General features: G+C 38.9%; 1 protein-coding gene across 2 annotated transcripts in view; it reads right to left on the bottom strand.

Annotated features, from left to right (window-relative positions):
- Positions 1-7,889: 7,889 nt before the first annotated feature.
- The window catches only part of LOC131370388 (twinfilin-1-like), a 14,902-nt gene continuing 11,812 nt past the window's right edge, over positions 7,890-10,979 (bottom strand). For both annotated transcript variants that reach the window (XM_058417695.1, XM_058417696.1), the window contains exons 8-9: positions 9,342-9,463; positions 7,890-9,261 (exon numbers count right to left, since the gene is read on the bottom strand). In XM_058417695.1, the coding sequence (XP_058273678.1) occupies positions 9,094-9,261; positions 9,342-9,463 (290 nt within the window). In that variant the 3' untranslated portion in view covers positions 7,890-9,093. The remainder of the gene's footprint in view (positions 9,262-9,341; positions 9,464-10,979) is intronic.

Raw genomic sequence — 10,979 nt, 5'->3', positions numbered from 1 at the left:
TTTTCTTATGGAACGTGAAAAGGGTTGTAGTGTATGGTTTGTCAGACTTTGAAGCTATAAAAACAAAGTTAATCATTTTTCACACCATAATCTAAGCTGTAGCATTTGTCCTCAACAGAACAATGCTGCAAAATTCATTAAAACTGCTAGTTGTTTTGGAATTAGCGAACGCCATTTAATGCCTTTAAGCGCCACTATCACGTAATTCTCTACAAAGGTAGTGAGCTAATTATAGCAAATTATTAAGCTTTGGAACACAGGCTATTCTTTCAGCTTAATGTTCTTTTCATTTCTTTGTTTTGCTTGCGGTGTGTATAAAGTTATCTAAATTATCATATAAAGATTCTAAATTTTCAAAGCATCATCCCCTCGTATTTATTGGGTCTTGCTTAGCTTGTGTACTTTATTTCTTTTTTTTTTATAATCGAGGCTATTTTAGCATTAGTTGGCTAAGTTTAGCTTGGTCAAATTACTGTAATAATTGCACAACTCACGTAGAACTATCTGAGAGCTTTAGTTACTGTATGTAGCATGTATTTTGTATATACATTCTCTCATTATCTTAATATGCTGAGCTTGAGGAAGTACAGATCACAGGCATCAGAAAAGGTGAAGCTGATGGTTTTAATATGACTGGAAGTATTTGTTCTTTACTCAGTAGAAATACAGCATGCTTGACATGCCGTACTTCTTGTTTTTCTAGCTGTGAGGGCCATAATGATGAAATTCTTTTCATTTTGGAAGTTAAGGACAGCCTGTCGGCCTTGAGTAACATTACATTACGTATGTTACACGTAGAACATGGTATGGTTTAAACCCCAGCAGTTTCCTGAATTAAGGTGTTGTCAGGAATTGATTGTGAGGAGATGAAAGATAGAAAACAACTTGTTACACAGACAGGTTGCGGTTGAAACTCGCAAGGTCAAACTCGAAATACGGCAAAAATGATTCTCTTTATAGTTTTGTTTTAAAGCTGTAGTCTCACCGCAGGGACTAATGACGATGTAACCTCACACAGATGGAGACGTAGACGCATTAATGTAACCCCTGCTCCTGTGGCAGCTGTAGGAGTTTGGAGGGATCCTCCAGGCGAAGATAATAGTGGTTGGATTAATGATAGAATGGCTAGAAGGTGTGCCCTCAGAGGCTTCTCCCCCTCAAGCTGTACCATGATTACAGCAAGACTGAGAGCCAGGAGCTACAGGAGGAGCTTACTCACCGTGACAAACAAAAGTTCAGTGCTGATTCTAATGTGAGGAATGTTAGGGACTGTGGAAGGTTTTGGATGTTTGTGTGCTGGTGCATTTGAATATAAATATAGAGCTGGTTCATTCTTTTTTGGGGTGATTTTCCCCAAAATTGTGTCATGGCCAGTTCTCACTCAATCTGGTAGCTCTTTCCTATCACTTAAGTTAAGTTAAGCCTTTATTCATCACATATACAGTACTGCACAGTGAAATTCTTTCTTCACATATCCCATCCTTGGAAAGTTAGGGTCAGAGAGCAGGGTCAGCCATGCAGCACCTGTGGGGGGCTTGGGGCCTTGCTCAAGGGCTCAACGATGGCAGCTTGGCTGTACCGGGTGCTTGAACCCCAGTCTTCTGATCAACAACCTAGAGCTTTAAACATTTGAGCTACCACCGCCCACTTGACAGCTACCAACCATGGAGGCCATCACCTGGTTCCACTGACGGATATGCCAGCTGACCACACAATTCCGAGCTGCTGCTCAAGCAACATCAGTTGTAACCCACTGCCCACTTCCACATGCATGAGCTCACAGACACCCATGATTGACTAGTGTCTCAGTGGAGAGAGAATATACCATCCCTTCCTCCCTAAAAGTCTAGCCAAATTTTACTCTCTTGGACTCCCTGCTATGATTGGCTGTACCAAATTCTAAATAAGGATTTGTGGATGAAAGTGGTTCATTCTATCATACACACAGGCACAAATGTCACTCTAGAACATTACAAAATATGTTTTTGAGTAGAGTAGTAAGTTGCTATTGATGTCCATCAATCGGTAATCTATCTATCTTTGAATAAATACATAAAATCTGGATCTAGTTCTAATGATAACCTTCCTGTTTCTGAACAATGTGGATGTACCACTTAAACAGTTCACACCTTGTGAAATCTTGATTCTGAAGGTTTTTCTACTTCCAGAAAATAACATTTAATCACACTTACTATTGCTAAGAGGACTCCTGGGGGCCTTCTACTTTATAGAAGAATCTAATCTCTTTGTCTACAAACAAAGATGTAATTGCTGGGGATTTCAGTATTCCTATGGAGACTGACAAGATTGTCTAAGATTAGCATTTGTGTGCATTCTGGATTCAACTGGTATTACTTAAATGTTTAATCACAGCCTTGATTGCATTACAGTACCCCAGAACAAAGCTTTATCTGATCATGGTCTTATCTGTTTGATTTTTCAGATGTGTGCAGTTTCTTTATATGTAAGACATGTACACATACACCACTCATAGCTGCAGCAGTCGTGGATCGCTAAGAAAACTTTGCAGTTGCAGTTTGCATACCAGAGCTAAGAAAACTTAGGTGATCAATTCAAACCAAATGATCAAAAGGGTTAAATACATATCTATGATCTATAATGGATAGTGTAGCACAAGCTTATGTGAGTAGAACAAGAGCTGTTCACAGTGTGGGTGAAAGTGGGGCAAAAAAAATAAATAAATAAGCTGAAGGTTTCACAGCCGGGAGAAAAGCTTTCAGTAACTGCCATCATGCCCTTGTATCGACCCTAGAACATTATTACATTATTAATTTACACAGCATCTAAATGACCAAATGATCAGGTTATTCATGATTCCCAAATTCCTGCAGACCTTGACAGAAATGATTAGTCTGACTTTTCATTTCAGTAAGAAAAGAGAGATCGTCCAGGCTAAAATATAGCAGCAGATTGCCACAAATCAATCCATTATACACCACTCCGTTCCACTACCGTGTACAAGAACGTCTAGCTGAGTTTTGTGCTATCGGATTTAATGAGCTCTATACTTTCATGCTGTCCTTTAGACCAATCATGTGTGTCCTTGACTCGGCACCAACCAAGTTATTTTTGGATTTATTAGCCCTGACTGAAGAGTCCTTACTAAATATAATACGTGTCATTCAGCTTAGGCAGGGCTCCCTAAGTTGTTTTTTTTGTGTGTGTGTGTAGGCATGCCTTGAGGACATAATGTATATCATGATTTCGCTGATCGCCTGCTAGCTTTCTATGATTTTAGACAAAGTTGTCACCTTGCAATGGCAATTTGATGACTATTTCATCTGTCACTATTGAATGTAACACGACGTGTTTGAAGACAACTAGGTTTGACAGACAACTTCTTACATCACACCCAACCTCTGGAATTTGGACAATTATGTACAAGTAATGAATATCACGTCATGGACTTCTGTTATAGGAAAATATTCAACGCCCAGGTGGTAGTGACTTTCCTGATGACTGTCCTGTAGCTAAAAACACATATAGCCATATAAAGACAATCGAGATTCTTATAAAATGTTGAACATTATTATTACAGAAAGCTTTGCTATATCAATCATTATATATCTGCAAAATTACTTGACATTTAATCCGTGTATGTTGATGTATTCAATTATTAGACAAAAAATGTTGATAGTATACTTAGTTTTTGACCTAGCGAATCAGTTATTCATTGATGGAGACTTCTCCAAGTCTGTAGGATAAGAGCGTGTGGCAAATGTGCCAACATGTCAATGAGTTGTTACTGTGGAAAAGATAATGCACAAGAGCAACTACACTTCTGAACCTGTGAGCTGAATTGCAGCCAGTACTACTACAAAAACTGTATCAGATTAAAGAATAACACTGGCCTATCTATGTAGATAAATTGATAATTGAATGCATACTTCTTTACTACCTGTGCATAATAATTCTCATTGTGCATTGCATTAATCGTAGTTCAAGTAAATTCATTTGTGACATCCATCTATGCTTTTCACACATACCTCATTGTGACATTGTAATATGTCAAACTCATAATAAAGAAAATTATTAAGACTTTCACCAACATGCCAAAAGGAGAGTCCTGCCACAAGCACTGCCCCCCACATACACACTAACCTTCTGTGAGGTTGCTGCTGTACAGAAGGTCCTGTCTAAAGGGGCTTTTCAGGATGTCAGAGCGAAATGAGCTACGACGTGTTGAACATTTGGCAGATGGCTCCCTTCGCTTTGCCAAGCCCCTTCAGTGCTGCTCTCAATTAGCTGCTTGGTTGCTTTTTTCATGTATCATTACGGGACTGTGTTATACGTGAAAACGGAATGAGGCAAGAATTTCAAGTTAGAGTTTGAAAACTCTAAACCAGCCTACCAGATAAGAAACAAAGGTTTTAGCTAAAGAAATCTGAGCAAGTGTTCTATAGACCTTTCACTGTATTAGTGATCTTGGGGCTACATTTTCTCATCAAGACAAAGCTGCACAAACCTCTGGCTCATGACTAACCACCACCAAGGCATACAAAAGAGAATGATATATTTATCAGAGTTAATGATGTATCTGGAGAATGGAGGATAGATAGAGAGAGAGAGGAAACAAAAAAGAACTAAGAAAGTTAGAGTTGATGAAAAAGGGAAGGAGAATTCAGCTCATAAGGAGCTACTTTTAGACTTTCACAACATGGCTTGTACCAGCGAGGACGTTATGTGCAGGTTTTGAATCAGGGTTCAGAGGCAAGAACTCAATCCAGCAAATCACCCATAGATTCAAGTGCAGAGCAAGCCAAACGCCCAAGAATTAACTAAAAGCTCGGCTCCATTAAAACCTGGGCTGAGACTAGAACGTTTTTTATTAACATACATATTACCCAGCTGTACCCAGGCAAACCATCCCAAAGTTGCCACCTGAGAAAAGGGCCACCAGTATTTAACAAGATTGACTCAAGCCTGAACACTGATTGAGTGGAGAGCTCTCCTTAAATGCACCAAGGCACAGGTGGAACTGATTATAATTAAGATAGGGCTCTCTGCTTTCCTCTGGTGGTAGAAGACAGGCTTGCAATATTTCTGGCAGCTCTCTGCCTCCCTCTAGCGATGGTAGAAGGCCGAGCTGGCTGCCCCTTTACAATAGCTCCTGGTCTTTAATCTCGCTCATGACAATGTTCCCTTTTATTGTGACAGTGGTTGAAGGTGGAGCTAATCATCCCACCCTTCCAATCATGTAAGGGGGAGAGAATTAGACTCTATCCAACTAATAGTGGTGTGGAAAGAAATGATGACATTTTTGCACTACACAAGCAGCAGGCAGGACATATAGCACACAAACTTCCTAATGGGGAAATAAATGAGAAAGTAAATGAGAAAATGTTGACATCTGCTCAAAATAATTGCATTAATAACATAATATCACAATTTATGGAAGATCACAATGCCCTTTATTGATAAATCAAGTGAATGTTGTTATAATATACACTATTACTGGGCGAGGAGGCTGCCTAGGTAGGCAGCACATTTGGACAATTATATTTTCTCTTATTTTGAAGAGAGAGACAGAGTTAAATATTCTATTAAAATGTCAGTCAGGTTTTTCTCCCAGTATGAACAGTGTAATAACAGGTTATAACAAAAGATAAATATTAAACATTAAATGTTCTATGAAAAAATGCATGCTCTGTGACTGTATAATCCCTTGTTTTTTTTCCTCAGTGGCACAGGGCACTAGGTGATGTTTGGAGACAAATGCATTAAGAAATAATGCTTGGACCATTGAATGCACAAGTTTACAGTTTCAGGACTTAACCATTTTATTAATATCCAAACATCTGCCCTGAATGTGCACTGAATGAGAAGAGGCAGGAACACTAAATCAACCCCTTCAGTCCTAAATATCCACCAAACAGCCATCACATTAAACCCACTGACAGTTAAAGTGAATAACATTGATTATCTCGTTACAATGTCATCTATCAAGAGGGATATTTCAGGCAGCAATTGAACAGTCAGTTCTCAAAGTTGATGTTTTGGAAGCAGGAAAAATTGGCAAGTGTAAGGATCTGAATGACTTTGATAAATTGGGATAATCAGAGCATCTCCACAACAGTAGGTCTTGTGGGGTGTTCCTGGTATACAGTGAGTAGTACCTACCAAAAGTGGTCCAAGGAAGGACAACTGGTGAAGTAGTGACAGGTTCATGGATGCTCAAGGCTTACTGATGTGCATAGGGAGAGAAGAATCTCACAAAAGAGCTATTCTTGCACAAATTGCTGAAAAAGTTAATGCCGGCTATGACAGAAATGTGTTGGAACACACAATACATCTCAGCTTGCTGTGTATATGGGCTGCAAAGCTGCAGACTGGTCAGATTACCCATGCTGACTCCTGTCCACCTACAACGGTCATGTGAGCATCAGAACTGGACCATGGAGCAGTGGAGGAAGGTAGCCTGGTCTGATCGATCCCGTTTTCTTGTGGACAGATAAGTGAGTGTGCATCACTTATCTGGGAAAGATATGGCACCAGGATGCACTATGGGAAGAAGGCAAGCTGGCAGAAGCAGTGTGATGCTCTGGGCAATGTTCTGCAGGGAAACCTTGTGTCCTGGCAATCATGTGGATGTTACTTTGGGAACTATACAATATCTGGCTTTAATTTTAGGGCTGATTGGTGCAAATCCCAGAAACATCTGTGAGCTAGCCACCTGGATCTCTGATCATCAACTTCAGAGTCCTGTTTTTTAAAAACTGAACCTCAGCCAAGTGAGTGAATGAATGTATGAATGAACACTATAGATAATATAGAGACATAAACCAAAAAATACTTTTTGTCTAAAGCAGCTTTTGGGAAATCCTCGCAGGGGTTTTTTTTTTTTTTTTTTGGAAATTTTATTTCCTGTGAAGGCTGAAGCAAAGAATTTATAAAAAGGAAATGAATGAATTAAAAAGTGTTCTTGATTTATGAATGTGAAATCTGATTTCTAAACCTTTTACCAATATGAAAAAGAAGAATATGAAAATATTGCGGCTGAAAGTGTGGCTTAAAATGTACTTTTGGGGCTGACTGCATGGCTGCATCTGAAAGCTTTTAGTCAGTTCGGTCCTATTCCATAAATATTGGTTTGCTCTTTGCTCTACACCAATACCGCCCCGAGAATGCCCAGGCTTGGAAGCTAAGTGCAGCTGGACCTGGTTATTATTTAGATGGAAGACCATTTCACTATACCTGGTGTCACAACAAATCTATAAGAATGTTCACTGTGGTCATTACTACACTGCTAGAGTATAGAGCATGATTACACTATAATGCACCATCAACACATATAACCAACAAGAGCACACACAGGTTGCACACGTGACTTTAAATTCTAGGTGTATGGTTTTGGGAATCACTAAACGTTAGCAGGTAGCATCGCCTCCTCACAGCTCCAAGGTCCCTGGTTCGATTCTGAGCTCGAGTTTCTGTATATTTCAAGCTTTTTATGTTCTTCTTATCTATGCACTGGTGTCCTACCAGCTCCCGAACACATTTCATAAGATGCACTGGCTCCACTGATATCTAATAACTGAAAATGGTCATTGCACTGATTTTTTACCACAGTGAGGCAAGAACTTGTGGCAAGCGCATGCAACAATGAAGCAACAGCATCCATCGACTTGGAGAAAAAAAAAATTCTCTTCAGATGTGGTATAAGAAACTGGTAGCTGTTTTTCACTGGTATTCATCAGGGAAGATGTCAAGACTCATTTCCATGTTCCTTTGTTCCTCACTACATTAATCTCACACTCAAACTGTTCAAAGCATGCCAATATTGTAACAATAGGAATTCTTATTATTCCCCAAACTCTCTAGTCAAACCTTCATTCACACAATTCATACAGCAAAAAAAGACAGAGGAATATAATATAAATATTTTAATCTTCCTATGTCGTTAATTCCATTTGTTAAAAAACACAGACGTTTCAGACATGACATAGTGTACCATGTTGCATTTAAATGAAGCTTCATTAACACACTAGTATATGAATTGTAGTGGTTTTTCTATACAGTAGATCTGTTGTGTATTCTCTTTTTGCAGTACCTTCATTTAGAAGAGGTTTTAATGGTCTTCATAAAAACGCTGAACAAAGTCAATGTATACATGGTACGGACAAAAAAGTCCTGGAGTGTATTTGGAACATTAAATTAGGAAAGAAAAACGGATGTCCATTAAGACAGATGTAAAGATTAAAACAATGTGATCTGGACATACAGTACCAAATGTTCAGTCTTAGAAAAATAGAATTTCAGTACGAGTCCTTACCAGTTGAACAACTGACAGAGAGCATGATTGACTGGTTATTTCGAAATATTTAGAAAATTTCCCTTTTTGTGTTATCAAAGCATTCTATATTATAAAACACAGTCCGTTATTCAGAATTAGACTTTTTAAAAAATTATTTCTTCATTATTTGTGGCACTTCATGAAACTCCTTCATTAAAATAACCTGACTTAAATGAAACAGGGCTGCTCAGCTGAGACGTCAGGACATTATTGATGAACTTGATTAAACGCCTCGGGATGTAATTTTGCTTATTCGGGAGCAAACATGGTGATCTGAGGAAATGAGAAAAATGGACCTGATTGTTGAATTATTGAATAGAGTTCTTTAATTCAGTCATGGACTGGGAAGGAAAAGTTGCTCAATTCTACTCAACAGAGTTTTGTTTTCAGTCTCAGAATTTATGAGGCCAAAAAATGGGCAGAAAGCCGTATTCACAAAGCGTTTCTACTTTGTAACCTTTCTGCTAAACGCTTTGTAAATGACATCCCAGCTTGAAGTGAGCACCTGCATTTAAACATCCTTCCTGCTAAAATTTGGTGTAATATGCGTTTGAGAAGCGGTGTAAATAAGCAGTGTAAGTACATTTAGTGTGTCTTCATTCAATTTCACAGATCCCTGAACGAGCTGCTCATTCAGGCTGTATCCTAGTGTAGTGTTTTCCTTTGTGCATAGATACGCAGGTCTAAGGAGACACGAGTTAGCGGCTTTAAGGTAGAGTAGGAGTTCTAACATTAAAAAAAAGGTTTAGCACACAAAAGTGGACGGATGTTAAACAGAGTTAATCCTCATCCCCTGCGTCACCTGGAGCACGTGTGATTCTGCGGCCCCCCCTCTTCCCGGTTGGACCCCTGGGTTTGGCGAAGGCTTGCTTGTGAGCATGCTGCTTTGGGTGCACCTCTTCATACATGAAGTCACTGGTGAGATCGTCACCGTTATCGATCTCCAACTGCAGAAACGTAACGTGTCAGGCTCTGTTTTATTCAGGCTCTGGTATATTATTTTTTTAATAGTTTGTGTGTGCTTTACCTTTTTGGCAATGTCAATCTGCAGCTTATTTTCCACCGTGTCTATGAGGGGGTTTTTGCAGCTGGAGTACAACATCCTCTCTCGAATGCTGCATTTGTATCCAGGCATGGAGTATATAAACACTGCAAAGGCACACAATGCATGACTGGCATGAAACAAGGGCATTAAACATAATTTACATGTTCTATCTGATAATCAGGTCCTAATTTTAATCCTGTTCTCAGAAGTGGAACTTTTGGACACTAAAGCTGTGTCACATGATGTACTACACACTATGCATGACATACTCCAGCCTCTAGTGTATGAATTTTTGAAGAGTCGTATTGACTCAAATGGAACACTAACAGTTTTTCACTAACTAGAAGAATAAATTGGTTCCCAGTTGATGACAAATGAGATCAAATGCACCTAATGAGACAGCACTAGATTTAACAGAATACAGTGAATTTTTAAAACTCACTAAAAATCACATTTTAGCTCATGTGAATTTTTTTTTTTTTTTTATCATCCAGCATCAGCAGCTGGGAGTATCTCTGACCCTTTACCTCTACATAAGCAAAGCTGTGAGGGTTGAGTGCATGAAGTGTCCAACACTGAGTCCATGTCCAACAGTCCACACGTCACTCTTTTGTATGAATAAGTGCATCATCCAGATATTTGAAGTGCACTTCTTCTTCTTGTTAGAGTTTTCGGTCTGAACACACTACTCACTGTTTATAGAATAGTGCACAAGTACGCAATTTGGGACATACATAGATTTTTAAATCTATTAGTCATACAAAATTCAATACAGTGTGCAGTGTAACATAAAGACATGCATATGTAAAGTCCTGTGGAGGAAGGATGGGTTGTTTATTTGCATTGAGAGGAATGTATGTGTATGTGCAGTGAATGCAGAGATAGTCTGTAGTCTCTGATGTATATTGCACTGAGGTGTGTGTGTATGTATGAAGGATGAGGTAGCTGACACCTCTGAGAGTCAGAGGCTACTCTCTGTCTGTGTTGAGGGAGGGGGGTGTAGGCAGTGGATGGGTGTCATTCACAAGCCTGATGGCCTGTGGGTAGAAACTGTTTTTCAGCCTTGATGTTCTGGGAATGTTTCATTATGTATATAACCGTGCTTCTATAAGCAACAGAGAACCATCTCTAATGTAGGAAACATTCCTGTTCACATACAAACGTATCTTGAGACCCTTAACACAGAGTCATACGGTGGCCTTATGATGCTAGAAAATATTCTCATTACTTAGCACCAAATTTCTAATGAGACTTTCACAGTGCTTTAATGTATATGACACACAAAGGCTTCTTCTAGAAGGTGGACTGTCCTCTATAAAATGACCAATAATTCTATTAAAGTCTTATTTTCGGTGTAAATATTACAGAAACTGAGTGCAAATGTGTATCAACTTGCTCAAGGGCATATATAGGTAGAACTAGTAAAACAGTGTGTTTCCTTTTATAAAGCTTATCTATAAAAAAAAAAAAAAAAAGAGCTACTGAGAAACCAACATAATACCATACATCACAAAAATATTCATATATAGCAATATATGAGAACAGGAAAACACAAAGGTGTTCAGGGAGGCTGTTATTAAAAGTGAACAGTTCAGAAAACAAACAGAAAGATATAAGAGA

The sequence above is a fragment of the Hemibagrus wyckioides genome, linkage group LG19 (assembly GCF_019097595.1).
Source record: "Hemibagrus wyckioides isolate EC202008001 linkage group LG19, SWU_Hwy_1.0, whole genome shotgun sequence".
Classification (NCBI taxonomy): domain Eukaryota; kingdom Metazoa; phylum Chordata; class Actinopteri; order Siluriformes; family Bagridae; genus Hemibagrus; species Hemibagrus wyckioides.
This window is presented reverse-complemented; position numbering and strand designations above follow the sequence as displayed.